This window comes from Notamacropus eugenii, chromosome 6, assembly GCF_028372415.1.
Source record: "Notamacropus eugenii isolate mMacEug1 chromosome 6, mMacEug1.pri_v2, whole genome shotgun sequence".
NCBI lineage: Eukaryota > Metazoa > Chordata > Mammalia > Diprotodontia > Macropodidae > Notamacropus > Notamacropus eugenii.
The window spans coordinates 107,058,548-107,080,431 of NC_092877.1; the positions used below are offsets into that span (position 1 = coordinate 107,058,548).

Below are 21,884 nucleotides of genomic sequence, written 5' to 3' on the forward strand. Positions count from 1 at the left end.
ACATTTATTAAGCATCAGTTCTGTGGCAGGCACTGTGCTAAGCCCTGGGGGATGAGTGACAATATACTAAAGTATAGTTTTCAGTGAAGTTTCCAGGTTTTCTGAATGGATTTCTTGATACAGAGAGGTGCAAAATCCCCCAAATTCCAATCCACTGGAATATGAGAATGTGGAATATAAGAGTCTGACATGCTCAGTTATAGAATTTTCTCTGGGAAGTGGTCCCAGTGCTTAGACACTGCCCAACTTCCAAATAGAACCAACTGTGTTATTTGCATTTATTTTTCCTTATCAAGGTAAAAGAATTTTTTTTAATCTACTCCAGAAATGTGAAAATTCTCAGTCCCCAGGAATAATTCATTCCTAATAGAAACTGAAACTGCACTGACTTCTCTTATCAAAACTTCATTAAATATGCTTTCACCAACCCAAGCCTTAGCATGACTGGCACACTAAGAACTGTGTCACAAAGGAAGAATGTTGTATAATTGAAGAACTTATTATTCAGGCATGACTAAATGGGTAAACACCCCTAAAACATTTTGTGTCAAGGACTAATATTCTAAAAACCTGGGGAGGAAGCTGTCATATAAATGGTGAAACTACAAGAAGCCAACTTCTGTATCTGTCATAACCTCAACATTTATCATCTTGTACTGTTATTTTTCAGACCACTTAAATGGATCAGCTCTAGGAAAACATGACAATTAGCAGGCATCCTGGAATGGTTAACAGTTTTTCAAAATGCTTTTAAAAAACAAACCATTACCACCAACCAGTACCTCTAGGTTTACTCATCAGTCATTTTGATCATAAACTAAAGCCTAATGAGAATGTATAAGGCTGGGGGGACAAAGCATCCTGGATGCTCGGCATTCCTACCCTTTCTTTCTCATTGCCTCATTTGTCAGTCCATGTGCAGCTCTATGAGTCGGCTCTGTTTAATGCAGCAATTTCTAGGGAAACTTAGACATTTTACCAGGCTAATCTGTGTAACTTGTTTATTGCTTCTCTCAAGACCTAAAATTATAATTAAGTTTTAAGTCACCTAAATTCTCTAAAAAGCTAAGCTACAACTTTTATAAATTCAGCAAAGACTTATTTACTTACTTGTCCCTGGCTCTTGGATGCCACTACTTTCCCACAGGTTGGTTCTTTTTTTGTGGAGGAAACTTATGCCTTGAACTGATATCAAGAGCTGCATGACTTAGAATAAAATTATTTTCAGAGGCTTTTCAAGTTCTGGTAACAATATAATAATCTCTTTGGCTAACATCTCTAAACTTCCAATAGGGACCCATTTGTTGAATATCAATTCAGTTTTGTTGGAGGTTAATTATTTGCATGGCCATGGTCTGATGGGGAAAGGTACCAAAAAGGAAATGAAAAGCAAGCACAGGTAAGACTAAGGGAGATAATTTCTGCCAGCAGTCTCATTTTCTACTAACTACAGAAATAAGGACAAGCAACAGACCTCTAGTCATTAGGATTAGGTGGCACCTGGTGGAACAGTAGATTTCTGGGTCAGAAAACAGGAAGATTCAAGGCAAAATCCAGCATCAGACACTAACGGGCTGTATGACCCTAGGCAAGTCACTAACCTTCTGCCTCTGTTTCCTCAACTGTAAAATAGGGATAATAATAGCACCTACCTCTTAAGAGTTGTTGTGAAGATCAAATGAGGTGATATCTTTAAAAAGAACTTAACACAGTTCTATATAAATGTGTATTTCTTTCCTTTATTGAGAGATCAAGGAATTTATTCTTTAATTAACAAAGGAAAAGAATGACTCTTTCTTGTGTGTGTATATATACATGTATCTATCTATCTATATATAGGGAGGACCTGAGAATTCTCACTATCATTTTTTAAAAATTTTCATCAATTAAAAAAATTTCAACAAATTCATCATAGGACCCTAATTTTTTCACAAAAAATTATTTATTTTAAGAACAATAGCCATCAACATAAATATATAAATATATAACACAAAGATCAATTTTTTAGCCAAAATGCAGTTTTTAGCAAGGCAAAACCAAAAGAACAAACAAGAAAAAAGTTAATCTGATGCTTTTGAATGATACAAACAGTGCTCTTTCACTCTGCATACGGAGTTCTCTCGGTTTTCCCCCCTCTTTATTGTCTGAGGATGTCACAGTGTTTTGAAGCATATGACACAAAGTACAACGTCAATATTAAACAGACAGTAATATATTGTTTAAAATGCGACCCCAGTGTATGCACATATTTACATGAAGATGTTGAACTTAGTCTTACTGTCATTTAAATTGATTGCATTTTCACATATGTGCATGAATTTCCTTTTTCCAATGGGCAGAGAAGACCTCTAATAGTTTCAAGTCAGCAAAGAAATGGCATCGTTTCCTTCCCTGATGCACTAAACAGGTGTGAATTGTTTCCATGCCTTCAACCATTTAGGAGTGTGTCTTGTCTCCTCAAGAGTCAATAGCATTTTCTCCCTCCTCTTATTAAATCTAAAGTCTTCTCACCATCATTGCCAATATTCTTTAAAAAGATATTTAGGATGAGGTTATGCTGGACCTTCTCTTTAGCTGCTGAGCGACCACCCTGGCTTTGTAGTTCTTCCAAGCTTGCTTTTTGAGGAGGTGTTCCCTAATTGTGTCTGTTGTGGGATAAATGTTCACCAGCCCCAAAGCCATTTGCTGGGATATAATGGGTGCTTCCATTAGAAAGATTTTTGTGGGAATAAAAATGCACTCTGCTCCTTCACTAACCTAGAAAGAAAAGGCAGACAGAAATGTGGTTATTTTGGTGCCTGGCATGGCAGTGGAGTGCTACGAGGACTGAAGCTGGTTCAACTAGGTTACAAGTGAGACCCCCAGAACTGCCTAGTCCAAATTTGCCAAGGTGACAATGTCTCATCTTATACCTAAGAACATTTTTCTTTCTTAGTTAAAAAATTCTATGAATTTTACCCAATGATAAAAATGCTAGAAGACAATATCTTTATATTTAGAAGAGAAAAGGCCATGATGCTTCTGGGAATATGTTGCTTGGAATACTACACATGCTCAACAAGGAAAATGACTGATTTAATGCCAGAGGTAATTCCAGGGCAAACTAAATAGTAAAAATAAAATGTTTGAAATGTTTCTCTTTCTGAACCTGCAATGTTTTTCCCCACTACAATATCCAATTGGTTCCATGGCTCCCAAATAAGCTCTAAGGTTCCTAGAGAAGAAGGCAGGTATTGTATCACAAATGTAATCTAAGTTACTCTAGGAAGGACTTACTGTCATACATTGCAAATATCACAGGTTAATTGACCCCTAACCAACATAAGATCTTTAAGGACAGGGAGCACGCGCACACACACACACACACACACACACACACACACACACACACACACACCCTTCTTCTGACTGCTTTCCCAAGAGAGACACACATAAATGCTTATTAGGGAACTTTCTTTGGAATTCCGACAATTCCTATCCACCTGGGTGTGAATCACACTCTACATGCAACCAAGACGGTCATAAAATCATACAATAGGGACCAGTCTATCACTACCCCCAGTAAACCTTATTTTTCTTATTCTTAACTAACACTAACCCTTAAATATGAATAAGAAAGGGCTTAAGGAACCTTTCATATTATTGATATAGGGGATTCTCAGGTGAGGAAGCTCTCTGTACTAATGCAGGTACAAACCTTCTCTGTAACTTAAATTCTTTAAAAAGACTGGAACATTGACAAAGTAAGTCACTGTAAATATGTGTCAGAACTGGGGCTTGAACCCAGGTCTTCCTAGTTTCAAGGATGGTTCTTTATCACTACTAGAGGCTAACTTTTCTATAACTAAGAGAGATTAATGCAGACATGGATGGATGCAGAGCAGCTTGGCACTCTCCCTTGCTGAAGTACTGACTCAACTTGCTGCCTACAGCTTTGCCCTTACTCCTGGCCATAGTTCTAAGGTGTCTATGAACTTAGTAAGAACTTAGAATAATTTTAAATGTGAGGCTCTTTTAAAGGATATTTTGCATATGTCTATAAATACACGCACACACACAAATACACACACATATGTGATATACATAAACATATATGCATATATGTAGTCTAAAAATGTTTAAAAGATTATTTCAGAAGAAAAGTATTTTCTTACCAGCCTGAAATGTAGATCACTTGGTTTCTTCATTTTTTCTACTAAACCCTAAAGTTATAAATATTTTCAAAGAAATGAAAATCATTGAAAAACTAAACTATCTTTTTTAATCAATTCAGTCAATAATATTTTAGATATTTAAGGAAATTCAGATCAGATAAATATGCTTCATTGTTAAAGTTCTAATTCTGCAAAGGTTAAACTTGCCCACTCTTTTTTTTAAAGCATTCTTTTCTCCTTTGGTTTTCATAACATTAAATGTTCCTGGTTTCCCCTTTCTATTGTAACAGTCTATGTACCTACTTAAACAACGTTGAAAGAATTAATATAATTCCCCTGCTCTAGCACCTATAGTGAATCTCTACTGAATGATCTCAGTACACTGAGTCTAAATATTCTTTGATTTTTACTTCCCTTATGAACTGGCTTCTCTTTCTGACTCTTTAAATATGGTCTTGCTCTTTTTTCACTCCAGTTTTTACCGGATGTACTGATGCTTCCAGTGTCACACAGTACTGATGCCATCTACAATCTATTCCACTGACAAAGGTCACTTTCCCTCTCTGGGCATCAAGTTCCTACTTGCTAGATGACTTTCAAGTTAGTTCTTACTCTATCATTGTAGAAGTCCGTAACCCAAATGTCTTAGAGTTGGGGAAAACTGATCGTCTGGAACCATGCTACGAGTCCCTTAAAATCTGTAGAACACTGAGAATTTACAGAACCATAGAAATGGAAAGAATGATAACTGCTGTTAGAATGGCACATTAGAATGGTACCACATGTAAGATTGATAATTATACATCTACTCCTATTTCATTCATTCAATCAATATTTATTGAGAACTCACTGAAAGTGCTTTGAAACGGTTATAGAAATTTGATTTATGATGATGATAATATGGGAAGTATTGTGCAAATGCTGTGTGTTTTCACAAAAGTGAGACATGAGTTAGACCTTTATATACTGACAGCAGCCAGGGATTACACACACTTGTACTCCCTGCAACTGGGGGAGGCTGAGATTGGGGGGTCTCTGGAGTTCAGGAGGTCTGAGCTGAAACTGATTGGATATCTGTACCAAGTGTCAAATCAACATAGTGAGCCCCTAAGAGTGGAGGACACATGGTCAAGATTTAAATGGGAGACAAGAGCAGCAAGGATGGGCACTTCTAGAAGGGAAGGCATTATGTTAATCAATCACAAGACATGTTTGAGACCACTATACATGGAGTATATTTTCTAAAATTTGTATCAATATAATTTAATAGCAGTCCAATTTAATAAACAGTTGGTAGGTACCCTCTACATGCAATTATACTGCATTCTACTGAGGAGTCATCCTGCTTTTTTCACATTCTGTCCCTGTCTCTGAACTGATAACGGTTGAATCAGAAGAGTACACCATAAACCCAACCGAAAATCATTTTGACTAGTTCCGACTTGGGGCAAGGCACAAAAGTAGCTACCAGGAAGAAACTTTGAGGAAATGGCAATCAGTCAAATAATCACTTCTACAATGTCACATCTGGCCTCCTAATTTTGTACTGAATTCCTATACTAAATAACCCAACCAGGGCTGACCCTTGGCTCTCCAAAGATACCTTAGGTTCTGCTTCATACAATGTCTTTATGAAGAACATCCTTTTCAGGGATGTTTTAGAGGGGATTCATGTTTTTGGTGTCAATTCAATTAGATTATCTCTGAGGCCCCTTCTGAATCTGAACATTTATTATTTTTTGATAATAATGTATTCAGATTGAAGGTTAGTTACAGACCCAATCTAGCCTTTTGGTCTAAGTTTTCTTGATTTACAACTGGACACCAGTCCTCCTCCCAAGGACTATCTCCTTTCCTCTACCCCAGCACTTGCCTGATCAACAGCACATAGCAGCCATGCTCCAGGAGGGATAAAACAGTATTATCCAACTCCACAGAATGTCTAAGAATATAATGGCAAAACTGCTTGTTGTACTTCAAGGTTTTCAGCAAAGGGATTCAGAAACCAAGAACCTACTACAAGAGTTGGCCCAGATGTTGGAGAAACTGCCTGCCTTGCAAGATCATTTCCTGCTCTGAGGGATTATAGGATCATAAAAAACTATATGATTTTAGAGGTGAGAAAGACTTTAGACATGATGTTCACAGACTTGAGAATATCCAGATGAGAGAGACCAAGATGGTGAAGAGGTTAAAAATCATACCATAAATAAAAAACTATCACTTGAATAGTGTTAATGTGAAGGCCTCTACAAAATTTTTCAGGGTACCACAACATGATAATTATATCCCTGATGATCAAAATTTTAAATGAAATCTTAGGTTGTAAACCAGAGAATAGCTAAATGGCTTGTATGGGAAATCAAACTCTTTAAACCTGAATAAAATTCAAACATCTTTGGCAAACAAAAAACAAAAATAAAGATTGGTTGAAGGAATTGGGGATGTTTAAACTGGAAAAAGGAATACTTGAGGTGGAAGGATATCTATTAATCAATATTACTGAGTGCCTACTATGTGCCAGACACTGTACTAACCACTAGAAATACAAAAAAAGGCAAAAACAAATCCCTACCCTCAGGGAGCTTGATGGCAGTTTTCATATATTTGAAGATTTTTTTTCATGTGGGAAGATGATTATATTTGTTTTACTTATCCAAGAGGGTAGAAGTAGGAATAACAAGTGGAAGCTACAGAGGTAGATTTTAGCTTGAAATAAGAAAGACAACAAATGTCAGGAAATTGGTACTGACGTGTATGGGGAGGCAGTATAGCAGGGTAGAAAGTCAGCCTTGGAGTCAAGAGGATTTGTAGTAGAAGTCAAGTAGTATTTCTGACACACACTGGCTGTGTGACACTGAGAAAGCCACTTTAACCTCTTGGCGTCCCAAGGCAAATTGTGAGACTAGCAATAGCTGAACAGTTGCCCATCTGCATTGGCAGAAGAAGTTTCTTCCCTAAAAAGTTCTCTACTCCAGTGAAATCAAAGGTCCAGTCCAGAAATAAAGAAAAATGAGAATTATCCAGAAGAAGAATGGGCAGCCTCAGGATACCTTAGGTCCTACTTCATTCAAAGTCTCTATGGAGAGGTTAAATGAAAGCTTCTCAGAGATGTTTTAGAAGGGATTCATGTTTCAGTCATCAATTATTAATCAAATTAATTAAATTAAATGGATTAAATTATCTCTGTGGTCCCTTCCAGCTCTGAAAGTTTATAATTCTCTGGTAATAATGGAATCAGACTGAAACCTAATAAGATAATAATTATGTCTAGGATGGTACATAACCTTTCTTTTCACTGCCCATCTTCCAACTCATGTGATGAAGGTGTCATGCGATGGCCTCTTAAGACTGTCATAATCTCCAACTCTGGCTTTTCTAGTAATAACCCATAATTCTAAAGAGAACTATTTCTAGCTTCTTCATTTGGAACTTATAATCAGAAATACCTGGTAAAAATTATTGATAAATATTTTCTAATACACACTTCTTTAAAAGAATAGATTGGTCAGTTCTTTAAATAAGTATGCATATTTACTAAGCACCTATTATACATAAGTTGTTGAAAAGCTGTAAAACTGGAAGGGAACTTTGAGCCCATTCTGTCCAATCCTCTCATTCTACAGATTAGGAAACTGAGGTCCAGGGAGGTTGTGACTTGTCCAAGCCCATACAGTCCTTGTTCTCAAGAAATTGCAAACTAGTTGGGAGACAAGCTATGTGTGTTTGTATATACACACATGTATGTATACACACATGTATAAACACGCACAACTCCACCAACAATACATTAGTGTTTCAATGTATACATGCATGTGTATATAAGTGTATGTGTGGATGTATGTATGTGTGAAGTTAGGCAACAGGTAGTACCTGTCTAGATGCCCTATGTGTGGTGTAGATAAGTGCTGTAACAAGAAACAACACTTGAGACTGATATAGTCAGGGAAAGTATTATAGAAGAGATAGGATCATTCCTGTCAAACTGAAGAGACCTCAAAGGTAATTGAGTCCAACCCCCTCATTTTACATATGAGGAAACTGAGGCACAGAGAGATTAAGAGTCACAAAAGTAGTTGCCTTCAGTGGTGGGATTTTAACCCAAGTCCCTCTGAATCTAGAGTCACTGTTCTTTCAATCATTGAAGTCTGGTTAGGATGTAAATAGGAAGGCAACATCTGGGTCCAGGAAAAGGGTACAAAAAAAGATTTGGAGACATTAAAGAACAAGGTGTACTTGGGTGAAAATGAGCTGACCAACTTACATATATGGAGGATTCATGTGGGAGAGCAGAGGGAAATAAAACTAGAAAGATTCTTTGGAGAACAGGTGAACGATGGGTGTTGAAAGCTGGGTGAAACAATATGAACTTTTTTCTATGTATGGATCTCTCATCAGTAACATGGTCTAAGCAATGTCATAGCAATATTTATTACTCAGTGTTTAGTGATAGACAAGATAAGTCAAGGAGGGTGGGAAAGATTAGAAGTTAGGAAACTACTGCAGTAGTCCACGTGTGAAATCATGAGGTGAAGTCATCAGTGGTGATGAAACGAAAGGAATGAAGTCAAGAAAAACTGCTTAGGAAGCATCAATGTGACTTAGCAATGAGTGAGATATTGGTGATTTAATGTTAATGAAGAATTAATAACAACATCACATGGAGCACTAATTGAATTTTAGGGTGCCTTTCTTAAATAAAAGATTTAGGGAACTTAAGGGAAAAATTTCCTGCCAAAGGTGTTATAAAAGGCAGAATATAAATCTCTAACTCTCTTAAATCCTATCAATCAATTTAAAAATGATTTCTTTCTTTAAAAATGTTTTTAATGTTTAATTTTTTAATCTAGTTGAGTTTGATATAGACCCTGGTTTGGTTTAATGTAGACTGTGATAATCTCACATAACAGTAAAGATTTCTTAGTACTCTCGTTTCAAATGAATGAAGCTACAGAAGTCACTTTTCTTTAAATATGAATACAAATGAACACATTTGCAATGTAATTATAAAACAAAGAAACTTACAAAAATTTTTCCTTGTTCCAAAGAATTTAACTCAATACCCCAATATGCTGATGAAGTTACCTACCAAGAATAAATAGAAATATTAATGATATTTAGTAGATTAAAACCCAAATTAAAGAGTTATAGTGTCTTCATGTATACCTTCAAACCAAAGAAACAGTGTGAGAAATTCCAAAAACTTAATAATCTGAGATTTTGCTACAGTGTAGCACCCTATTTTAGCTATACCCAACCAACTCATAATTGGTCCCCAGGGCTGATTATCCCAGGTTCAAAGTACTCTATAGTTCCACATTCCTAAAAGCACGGCATGAGCCCTCTCTGATTTGCTTAATATTAAATAATTGACACAGTTAGTTCAAAGCAAAAGCATTTACAAAAATGGCGTAGCATGAATAATTGTGATAAGACATGTTCCCCATTAACCTAGGCTATACCCTGTCATATCTATGCATAGTACCAGTGGAAAGAATAGGTTACAAACAGCACATATTAGTACAGAAGCACATGTTGGGAATAAATATGACCAAGGAAATTTACAGGTCTAGTATATAAGGCCCTGATTTCTTTTCTTTTTTAAATTAATTTTTAGTTTACAACATTCCGTTCCACAAGCTTTTGAGTTCCAAACTTTGTCCCCTTCCTTCCTCTTCTACCTCCCCCACTCCCCAAGATGGCATGCAATCTGATATAGGCTCTACATATACATTCATATTAAGCATTTTCACATTAGTCATATTGCAAAGAAGAATTAGAACCAATGGAATGATCTACAAGGAAGAAGAAACAAAACAGAGAGAGAGTATGTAGTATGCTTCATTCTGTATTCAGACTCTGTAATTCTTTCTCTGGATAGGGAGAGTATTTTCTATCACAAGCCTTTTGGAGTAGTCTTAGAACTTTGCATTGCTGAGAAGAGCCTTGTCTATCAAAGTTAGTCATCACACAATGTGGCTGCAACTATGTACAATATTTTCCTGGTTCTGCTTTCCTCACTTAGCATCAGTTCATATAAGTCTTTCCAGGTTTTTCTGAAGTCTGCCTGCTCATCATTTCTTATAGTACAATAGTATTCCATTACATTAATATACCACAGCTTGTTCAGCCATTCCCCAAATGACAGCCATCCCATCAGTTTCCAATTCTTGGCCACCACAAAAAAAGTTGCTATGGATATTTTTGTACATGGGGGTCCTTTTTCCATTTGTTTGATTGCTTTGGAACACAGGCCTAGAAGAGCTATTGCTAGGTCAAAGAGTATGTACATTTTTATAGCCTTTTGAGCATAGTTACAAATTGTTCTCCAGAATGGCTGGATCAGTTTCCAAGCCCACCAACAACACATTAGTGTTCCAATTTTCCCACATTTTCTCCATCATTTATAATTTTCCTGTTTTGTCACGTTAGCCAATCTGGCAGATGTGATGTAGTACCAAGGAAAGTGATTTAGAGCATTTTTTCATATGATTATAGATATCTTTAATTTCTTTCTCTGAAAACTGCCTATTTCCTTTGACCATGTATCAACTGGGGAATGACTTGTACTCTTATAAATTTGACTCAGTTCTTCATATATTTTAGAAATGAGGCCTTTGTCCGAGACAAAGTTTTCTGCTTCCTTCCAAATCTTGTTTGCACTGGCTTTCTTTGTACAAAAACTTTTTAATTTAATGTAATAAAAATTATCAGTTTTGCATTTTATAATGTTCTCTATCACTTGTTTGGTCATGAATTCTTCCATTCTCCATAAATCTGACAGGTAAACTGTTCCTTGCTCTCCCAGACTGCTTATAGGATCAGACTTTACATCTAAATCATGAAGCCCTTTTGACTTTATTTTGGTATACAGTGTAAGAAATTGGTCTATGCCCAGTTTCTGCTGTACTATTTTCCAGTTTTCTCAGCAGTTTTTGTCAAATAGAGAATTCTTATCCCAGAAGCTGATGTCATTAGTTTTATTAAACAGTAGATTACTATAGTCACTGACTACTGTATCTTGTGTACCTAACCTATTCCACTGATCCAGCACTCTTTCTTAACCAGAACAAAGTAGTTTTGATGACTGCTGCTTTATAACACAATTTAAGATCTGGTAGGGCTAGGCCACCTTCCCTAGCATTTCTTTTCATTAATTTCCTTGATATTCTGGACCTTTTGTTCTTACAGATGAATTTTATTATTTTTTTCTAGCTTTATAAAATAATTTTTGGTAGTTTGATTGGTATGGCACAGAATAAGTAAATTAATTTAGGTAAAATTGTCATTTTTATTACAGTAGCTTGACCTACCCACAAATAATTGATGTCTTCCCAATTATTTAGATCTGACTTTGTATGAAAAGTGTTTTGTAATTGTGTTAATATTCTGATTTTTTTCTCTCCTCATGGTCTGCCCTTTGGGTACAGTATTTCTTCTGTGAAGATAACCTCAACTTGGTTCTTGGATCTACTCTTCTCTGTAATTCAGCACCACAGCTGGATTCTCTAGACTGTCTCTCTGCTCCATTTGGCAGCTCTTACTGGTTAAGTTGCTTTCATTACTGATAGGGAATAGGAAAGGGTAGAGAAGTGTCCTCCACCTGTTACATTCTGGAAGAGGACAAGAACTGAATTCTTCCTCCATTACTGGCTCCTCTTGACTAACTCTCCTCAAAATTGATCATGCATTTTGAAACCACCAGGAACATGGTTGATTCTTGAGTCACCCAATGTTTAGCTACTGTAAAATTCCATTAATTTAAATATGGCAATTCTTCATACATTCCAAATCAGTAAAGGAAAATGCAAACAATTCTTTATGCTTCTTTTTCATTTTTTCACATAAAAGACTGAAAGACAATATAAAACTGAGTGAAGTTGTTGGAATAGGAAAACACCACTGAAAGTGGTCAAAAAAACTAACAACACTTTACAAGGTTTCAAATGGACCATTCTAAATTTTGTATCCTTTACAATCAGCAAATTCATCTCTTGGGATGTGGATCAATGATTCATTTTCTTCACAAACTATGAATGAAACCATTCAAAGTCTAAAAGAGGTAAAACTTTAACATTTCATTTTCTTTGTTACCTGAAGTAGTAAATTTATTGGGGTTCCATGATCACCCCCTCTTCCCAACAGCAAAAAAGCCCCAAACCATTATTAAATCCATGTTTCACTTGATTACTAAATAGAAATATAAGATTATAAATTAATCTTTAGTTGCTATTGTTTAGCATGTTAAGAATAAGAAGTACATATTTACTTATATTTATATTTAGCCACTATGAAAATAGAGAATTCTATCACAAAATTCTGACAGTCTCATAATTACATCCAAAATAAATTCAAGAACACTGAGGATGTGAATGTGTAGATAAGAATGAAACAAAATACCACATTTTGCAAGGTAAGAGTTGACCTGTCAGACAGGTTAGTTAGAATTTTTCTCTTTTAAAAATGTAGCTTTTGACATGTGTGCGTATACACATATGCATATGTTTGAGTTTACTGCTGATAATGGCTCTCTGAGGCAGCTATAACAATGGAGGCAATTTCTTTCCTATTAGCCCATTAGCAGCTGCTTAACAAAACCGGGGCAGCTAGGTAGTACAGTGGATAGAATGCTGGGTCTGGAGTCAGGAAAACTCATCTTCTTGAGTTCAAATCTGACACTTAGTAGCTATGTGACTCTGGGCAAGTCACTTAACCCTGTTTGTCTCAGTTTCCTCATTTGCAAAATGAACTGGAAAAGGAAAGGACAAACCATTCCACTCCAGTATCTCTGCCAAGAAAACCTCAAATGGAGTCATGGGAAGTTGAACACGAATGAAATGACTGAACAATAACAAAACAAAACTGAGTGTTCTGTCCCCATTGCCTACAACTTCTGAGAACAAGCTACATGTACTCAACATGTGAATCAATTCTAATTCAGGAAAATGTTTTATTAACCTCAAAAGTATACAAGGAACATTTTCAAAATGCAGCATGGCATAGTGGAGTCAGGAAAATTGGATTTAAAATTCCAGCTCCAGCACTTACTAGATCTATGATTATGTTCATCACTTAACCTCTCTAGCTGCAGTTTTGCAGCTGTAAAATGGGGCTAATAACATTTAATAGGATCTTTGGATGGAAAGCATTATGAAAACCACAAAATGCTATCTAAATGTATATCATTATTAGGTTTTCCTTGTGATATTCTCTGTGGAGGAAAGGGGAAGGATAATTGGCTGGTGTTCACTTCTGGTAGCAACTTGTAGCATCCAGAAAGCATTAACCCCTCTTTGATCCAGCTCAGATCACCATGAAATATGACTTTGGAGAAATCAGAAGTAATTTTTTTATCAGGATGCAGTCCTTCTTCACCTCTGCCTAACAGAATTTCTTACCTCTTTCAAGACTCAATTCAAGCTTTCTTCTACACAAAGCCTTTGCTGACCTCTCCCTTCAACTCCACAACTGTTAGCATACTTCCTTCTTAAGAGCTTCTTTCATTTACTATACAAGGAGTTCTGAAAATCTTGGTGCAGTTTAAACCTTAATTAAGCTTTAGTAACTTACAACTGCACTAAGACTTTTGGAGCACCCTGTATTTGTGTATCCAGTACCTAAAATAATGCAAAACAATTAAATACCTTGTTGATTGACCAAGAAAAGGTTGACAGAACCCAGACCCCTGGCAACTTTCCTACTTGGAAAAACTAGAGAAAATCAGAGCTATGTAATGATCTTGGAATTTTAAAGTTGAAGGGTCCTTAGAGTTCACCTATAGATTATACCTATGGAAATCTAATCTAATCATTTCATTTTACAAATGAGGAACTTGACTTGCCCAAGATCACACAGCAATTTAATTTGGTCCATATTATGGTTCTAATTGGTATGGTTCCAATGGACAACTTAAACATTTGCTCATAATTACCTGCTGATAAAGGTCTTGACTTTGACTTCCTGGCTTCCAGCAGGCAAACTGGGAATAAACCAGGTAATGCATATTTGGAACCTAACCAACATGGCAAACAGGAAGCTCTCAGCAAGGCAAGTTACAACCTTTGAGAAACAGTTATCCATGGGATTATGATGTCCCTTTATCATTTCATCTAACAAATGTTTTCTTACATCTGTGGTTTAATGCTCCACACATCAGGGTTAGTGATATGCATGAGTATTTATTTAAAGTTAGATGTTTATGGAAATAAAACAGGTGGGCAGGTAAAAAAAATTAGGGAATTTCTCAATGGAAGAAATTTTATGTATCCTGAACCTTACAAATTGATTGTGTTCCTTGCTCATCAGTGGGTCAAGAGCTTTAAGGATGTATCCATGAACACAAAAAGCAATTTGAAAAATAACTTTAAAAATGAATCCCTGCTTATTCAATAGATAGTAACAAGTTGTTAATAGTAGATTTGAGAAATAAGTAGCAATTGTAGCAATTAGTTAATAACGGCCAGCTACTATGAAAACCACAGAGTTACTTCCAAAATAACCAGCTGTTTGACTGAATTCAACAACTCTACATGTTTTACCCCCAGACCAGTCAGTAGACACATTCTTTATGAAAGGCTGTTATTAGAAGTGATTATTATCAGCATTTGTCAAAGAGATCAGAAAACCTTTTATTTCTGTGGGGAAAACTGTATTTATATCCTTCCAAATTGTGTTGGATTTAATATGTGCTTATTTTGGCAGACATGGGAAGGCGTTTTATATAAAAGAATTGTGTCTCCAGGCCATCAGTTGCCTGTCAAGTCAAGTCAATAAGCATAAAAGCGCATGCCAGCTACCATATTAAGGACTAGAGATATCCAGCTTTATAAGGAGCAGGCCTTGTTAATTAAATGCTCATTATCTGGAAGTTCTCTTAACCTGAAAGAATGAGGGGAAAGAGAGAGAACAGGAAAATATATACCCAGATAAACCTAGAAGACCAGAATTTTTCCTGAGTGGCAGGTGGAGTCAATTTTTAAAATTTTTTTAAATTAATTTATTTATTTTTAGTTTTCAACGTTCACTTTTACAAGATTTTGAGTTCTAAATTTCCCTGTTCCATCCCTCCCCCCATCCAAGGTGGCATGAAATATGATATAGGCTATACATGCACAATCATATTAAACATATTTCCACATTAGTCATGTTGTGAAAGAAGAATCAGAACAAAGGAGAAAAACCACAAGAAAGAAAAAAAATCAAAAAACAACAAAAAAACAGAGAAAATAAAATGCCTCAATCTTCATTCAGACTTCATAGTTTTTTTTCCCTGAATATGGACAGCATTTTTCATCATGAGTCCTTTGGAATTGTCTTAGAATGATCATTGCATTGTTAAGAAGAGCTAAGTCTCACATAGTTGGTCATCATACAATGTTGCTGTTAGTATGTACAATGTTCTCCTGGTTCTGCTCATCTCACTCAGTATCAGTTCATGCAAATCTTTCCAGGTTTTTTTGAAATCCAACTGCTCACCATTTCTTACAGAACAATAGTATTCTATCTCATTCACATACCACAGCTTGTTCAGACCTGCCTAATTGATGGACATCCCTTCAATTTCCAATTTTTTCTCACCACAAAAAGGGCTGCTATAAATATTTTTGTACAGGTGGGTCCTTTTTCCCATTTTTATGATCTCTTTGGGACACAGACCCAGTAGTGGTATTGCTGGATCAAAGGGTATGCATTGTTCTATAGCCCCTTGGGCATTGTTCCAAATTGCTCCCTAGAATTGCTGAATCGGTTCACAACTCCACCAACAATGCACTGATGTTCCAAGTTTTCCACATATTCTTTAACATTTATCATATCTGAGGAACAACTTAGCTAAGTAGGGAGGGAGTCATCATGCTAAGTTGGTACTAGGTAATGAATTCTTTGGCTATCTATGGAATGAAGAAAATTAAGAGGAGCCATTAGACCTCTGCAATCCCCATCCGCTTCTGCAGTGACGTTGGTACCTAGTTCCAAGTTACATGCTTTGTTAAAAAAATGAACTTTGTTAAGGTAAGGGAATGCATATACATGTGTATATATACATATGTGTGCATATATATTTATACATACATATCTTTGTTTAATTCTCTTAAGCCATATCTGAAGGGATTGGGATTACTCACTAAGAGTTACCATATATGGTTGGTAGGATGATGTTTAATTCCAGTCATTGGACCTGGAATCACAGGACCTGTGTTTGAGGCCTCCTGGTTTTACTACTTACTACTTTTTTGAGCATCCCAGTCTCTTCATATTATTTCTCATTTCTCCCAGCGGCACCATTTCGGACTTCTCCAAATTACCTAGAGTTTTTTCTGGGTAATTCTGAAGAATCTAGGGAAAGGGGGAGGGACAGCAAGAACTCATTCCTCCTTCCAACCTGTACATAGCAAGTATTCAAGGAGGGAAAGAAATTTGATTGTCTTTGCTACATAATTATTTGAAGGTTTTAGTTGAGCTATAATCTGGTAAAAACCAAGCTTTATTGTTTCTGTAATTATCAATTTATAGCATGTCAATTCAGTTCAACAAAAATTATTAAGTTTCTCATGGCCAATGCAAGAATATGCTTTGTTATAACTTCATGTGTATAATGGATGTTGTATTTCTTGCCTTTTTAATGGTTGGGGGAGTAGTGGAGAGAGGGAGAGAGTTTGGAATTGAAGATAAAAATAAAGTTTTTTAAAATAAGTATTAGTAAGTTCCTACTACACACAAGGCATTATGCCAAGTGTCAGGGACACAAAGACAAAAAATGAAACACTTTCTTACCCTCATAGAGCTTCTGCTCTACTGGGAAGATTCAACATGTACACAGATACATAAATACAAGAGCCCTAAATACAAAGGCAAAGAGCACAACCACTAGAAAAAAATCAGGAAATACTTGCATTAGGAAAAGCTTGAAGGAATAGGTAGGACCTGAGCTGAGCCTTGAATGAAATTAAGGATTTTAAGAGAAAGAGATGAGGAATATAGTCCAGATGCAGCACCCAGAACACATCCCTCCCAATGTAACTCTTCTGCTGGTTACTCTCAAGTCGGTGGTACTCAAGGAGAAATCATCTCTATCAATGCATAGCTCATGAAGTCCCATTTCCACTTAACTTTCCTAACTAAGCCAAAGGAAAATGTGACATCACAATAAAGCAAAGTGGATTCAATTAAAATAGAATGCAAGGAAAATAACAAGGAAACAAATCTCTCCAATATAAATACAGGCACATTCTACCAAAGGTTCCCGTGACACTTGTAGAATAGGGAAGAATTCATAGCCATGACAATTCAAGATCCAACTGTTCTGTGCCAAGTAGAACATTTCTCTGTCTTCAAAGATATCAATTAATGTTTCCCCAGAAAGAAGTCAATGACAACTTCTGGACTGCTTTGTCCACCAGGCTGCTACTCTTGTTTCTCCACTGTATTGCTGCTAGTCTCTTTCTCCTATGAGTTTCTGTCATCTGGCACTTCCTTGTTGAGTTTTGTAGTTTTGATTTATTTTCTGCAGAAGAGTATTCAATTTTGTTTTCTTTTGTTGAATCATCCCATAGCCTGAAGGATGTTTCTACTCTTTTGTGAGTCACTTACTTATACCCAGAAAGCCCAGCAAAAGCCTTCAGATTACATATTCTTTATAGCTAAAAGAGCTTCCCAGATCCACTTTTCTTGCAGTGATTACAACATCCTTGGGGTGATTACATCCCTTTTTCCATTTTAACTCTGGGAGTTAGTCACTGGGTCTTTTAAATAACCATGGATTTTCACTTAGCAATACTTGAGAAGCATGGAAAAACTGGCAACCTTTCCTGAATGCCTATAGTTACATTCAGATTACTGTCCTCATTTCCCAAGCACATTGGCTGCTGGGCTAGAACTGGATGTCTGTCTATTCAGAAGGCACTGAGCAGGACTTGCCATGCTTGAGTAAGAGAGGCTTATTGTAAGCCTCTGGATGAGGTCAACCCTCAGGCCCCAGTATTCAGGCAGATATAAGTGCAGTATATTTCCAGCTCTCACTGAAGCAAAAGTGACTTCAGTGAAGTCACTGACAAAAATGACCCAGTGAAGCAGATTGACCAGTCATGGTCATAGAAGTAATACTTTGCTTGGCTAACTTCAAATAGAGTATGGTTAAAATCCAACCACTTCCTAAAAAAAGCAAAAAAAAAATCGAAACACTCTCACAGTTTTCCCTTCCTACAATATACCAAAATAATCATGTAGAGAACTTGTTACCTTTTGTTTCAGGTCACTCCTTCTGGCCTTGGGTGAGTAATAAGATGCTGCAAATGTCTATTAAGCCAATTAAATAGAGATGTTGGAGAAACAAACTGCTTAAACCACAAGTTCATCTGTTTTTATGAAAGCATTCATTTCCTTGATTTATTCTCCCACTTTAATTTAATTAACAAGGGCTCAATGGCAGTTGATTAATTGATATATTAATTTAGGAAATGATTCATATTTTGATTTATATTAAAGTGATCTATAAATAGAACATGCTTATAGAGCCTATTGGTGGAATTAAGTGTGGCATACCTAATCCAATGAAAGGGAAATTGCCTTATTTTTCTAGCAGGCCAAGTCCAAGGAAAAGATCAGGACCTCATAAAAAAGATAAATTAGGATGACTTCTAGAACTATGGCATTAAATCAACAGAAAGGGCTGGGTGAAAAGTCATCCAGTCCATACCCCTGTTCTCCCCCAGGATACTTTTAAACTTCTATGAAGTCCTTATTTGAAGGACTCCCTGCAGATGAATATCTCTTGTATTTTTAAAGATCTCTAAGGAAAGGTTCCTCCATTTCCCTTGGTAACTCAGTTCTTTGTCCAACAATTCCTCTAGTCAGAAAGTCCTTCTTATTTGGAAGTAAATGTTAAAAATTGCCAAAGAGTAAAACCATTTGAAGGTTCCGTGGTGAGCAGTAGACATGGACAAGAACCAGCACAGGGACAAGCAGCACCTCATTAGAGAATCCATTGGCCCTTTAACTGTCATTGAGATTTACGTAGCTTAAAAAGGCCAAGGTCTTCCAGTGTATACTGGGCCACCGCCAATTGTTCTGATCTTGCCACTGGACCCAGATGCCTCCAAAGAGTGAGACTGTTGTTGACTTTGCACAACCCTCCCTCACTTAAATCCAATTCACTTGCACATCATGTCATCACCTCCCTGATGTCATGGTCATCTTTGAAAATGAAGTAACAACAAAAGCATTCTACATGCCCTATGTGAAGTCACAAGAGATGTTCTTCATGTCACAGGTGCTTCTGAAACAATGGTTCTGCTTTTAAAACAAAGGCATTTACCCCAGTTTTTTTGAAAATGATCTAAGCCTTCACAGGCTTTGAAGTGGTAATAGATAAGATCTTGGGATTAAAAACTAGATCATCTAGTCCAACCACTTCTTTTTACAGATTAGGAAACTGAGGCCTGGAAACACGCTCAAGGTCACACAGTTACCTGGAATTTGAAGTCAGATCCCTTTTCTCTTTTGCATACCATATTTTATTAGTTAAGAGAAAAGTTTTAGAATGGCCCATTTTAACCACATGCAAAGAATGTATTCAGGAAAATCTTATAGAGCCTTATTTTTTTGTCTCACCCAGCTTGCTGTTCCAGCTTATACCATAGAAAAGAGCATCTTCAACCTCCTAGAAGGTTTCTACAGAGGAAAGTAGAATAATGAACTATCAAGTTGAGAACAATATTCTACTTTAAGAAAGAGGGGATCCTGGATTCCCCTTAATGATGCCAAGAAAGGAAAAAACAACTAGGACACAATTTTAATACTTTTAACCCTCACCAAGATTTAAGTCCTGATCTTACCCAGGATTGTGTTGACAATGAGGTAACTGAGGTTATCTGAGGAGCCAAAAGATGTTTCTTGGAAAAACTTGTAGATCCTTAAAGGAGGGAAAACATTTTATTGTTGAGTGTCATTTTAAAGATAATCAATATTTTTTCTAAATGCCAAAATCTCCAATAAAAAAGTTTCAAAATTTTGGGGAAAGTCACTTGGGAGCAGGTAAGATTGCCATGAGAGATAGTCTAGAGGAAGAAGCAGAAATACCCGGACAGAGACAAGAAAGTGGAAGATGAATGATCATACTGAAAAGGAGACAGAGAAGCTGCAATCAGGTAAGAGGAAAACCAGCAGAGAGAAATCTAGCAGAAGCCAAGGGAGGAGAGTATTCAAGGGGGAAGAGAGATCAGCAGCTGCAGAGAGACTGAGGAAAATGAGGACTGAGAAAAAGATATCAGGTTTGTTAATTCAGTAATTGTTGGTAACTACGGAGGGAGCAGTTTCATTTGAGCAGAGGGTTTGGAAGACAAATTTGCAAAGATTAAAGGAGTTGATGAGGAAATAGAAGGAGCAGGTTCTTTCTAGAAGTTTCACAGTGAATGGAGGAGAAATGTAGGGTGATTGCTTCAGAGGATTGCATGGAAAAGTGAATTTTTGTTTAAAGAATTAGATGCACATGGATATGTTTGTAAACAGAAAGAACCCATAGACAGAGAGAGACCAGTGATGGAGGATAAGGGAGAGGGGAACTAAGCAGAAATGGTTGATGACACATCCTCCTAGAGGAGCTTAAAGACCATTTCAGTTAAGTCTAGATTTTCTTTTTGGAAAGAGAAGAGTGGAGATACCTGACTCTGTGTCCGAACTGCTTTGCGCAGATATATTCTTTCCTATCCGGGCCCTTACCAGGCACCGACCCTGAAAAAGAATCGAGAAGAGATGGATGGATAGGCACCAGTGACAATCAGTGTCTACAGAGTTTGAATTAAACACATTTTAGGTATTGACTTCTCTGATTCAATTGATTCAAAAATGTTAAAATAAAAGGTGACAATTATTCTTAGTCTTATCTGCTTCTGCACCATTAAGTTCTTTGATTCAGTCATTTTGGGGATAGTGAAACTCACCACAGAGATGGGGTTAAGGTCTATGTTGTTGTTAATGCTAGTTTTCTTACTTGAATTTTAACTGGAAAAAGTATCAATCCAATTGTATGCTTACCGATCTGATGATGATCAGGTTGTTGGAGTATAAATGTTCACAGACAAGATTCCCAGCCCTTAAGCAGAATGGAAATAATTGTGAGTATTAAAAATATCCATTCACTCATTTCATCTATTCATTCAACAGGCACATGGTGTGGATAGCATTGTACTAGAGGTTATGAGAGAATACAAAAATAGATAGAAAGAAATTATCTGCCTTCAAGGATCTTATAAGGAGAAGTGCTGCAAATTCATGAAAAAATTAGGTAAAAATATGATATTGTATAAGCCAATGCATCTTAGTGTAAACAAGGTGGTCCTAGGCAAAACTGATAGCATTTAATATTTACATGTGGGCAGAATCACATCTGAGTACTGCTGAACATCTGTAATTCCCCTATACAGGTCAGGCTACTGTAGATGTATGGTTCTGAAATGCCATCCCTTTTGCCTAAATGGACCCTGTGCAGTAAGAGTGATTCCCAATAAACAGTGGTCAAAAGACAGGAATAAACCATGCCTCGAGAAATATCATATGAAATAATAACCATAGGAAAAGATGTACAAACTCCCTAATCAGAAAAAAAAGCAATCAATTAATCAACAAACATTTATTAAAAGCCTACAATGTACAAGACACTTGGGATATAAATAAAAAAAAATTAAACAAAACCTACTTGCAAGGAACATAAATTCTAAACAGAGATAAGCATATTCA

The 21,884-nt window shown here is 36.4% G+C and overlaps 1 protein-coding gene across 1 annotated transcript in view; it reads right to left on the reverse strand.

Moving 5' to 3' along the window:
- Positions 1-2,454: 2,454 nt before the first annotated feature.
- Positions 2,455-21,884, reverse strand: part of LOC140511640 (uncharacterized) — a 97,855-nt gene continuing 78,425 nt past the window's right edge. Inside the window, exons 9-14 of the mRNA XM_072620813.1 lie at positions 21,183-21,240; positions 20,810-20,879; positions 19,985-20,061; positions 9,180-9,239; positions 4,155-4,202; positions 2,455-2,757 (exon numbers count right to left, since the gene is read on the reverse strand). Of these exons, the coding sequence (XP_072476914.1) occupies positions 2,542-2,757; positions 4,155-4,202; positions 9,180-9,239; positions 19,985-20,061; positions 20,810-20,879; positions 21,183-21,240 (529 nt within the window). The 3' untranslated portion in view covers positions 2,455-2,541. The remainder of the gene's footprint in view (positions 2,758-4,154; positions 4,203-9,179; positions 9,240-19,984; positions 20,062-20,809; positions 20,880-21,182; positions 21,241-21,884) is intronic.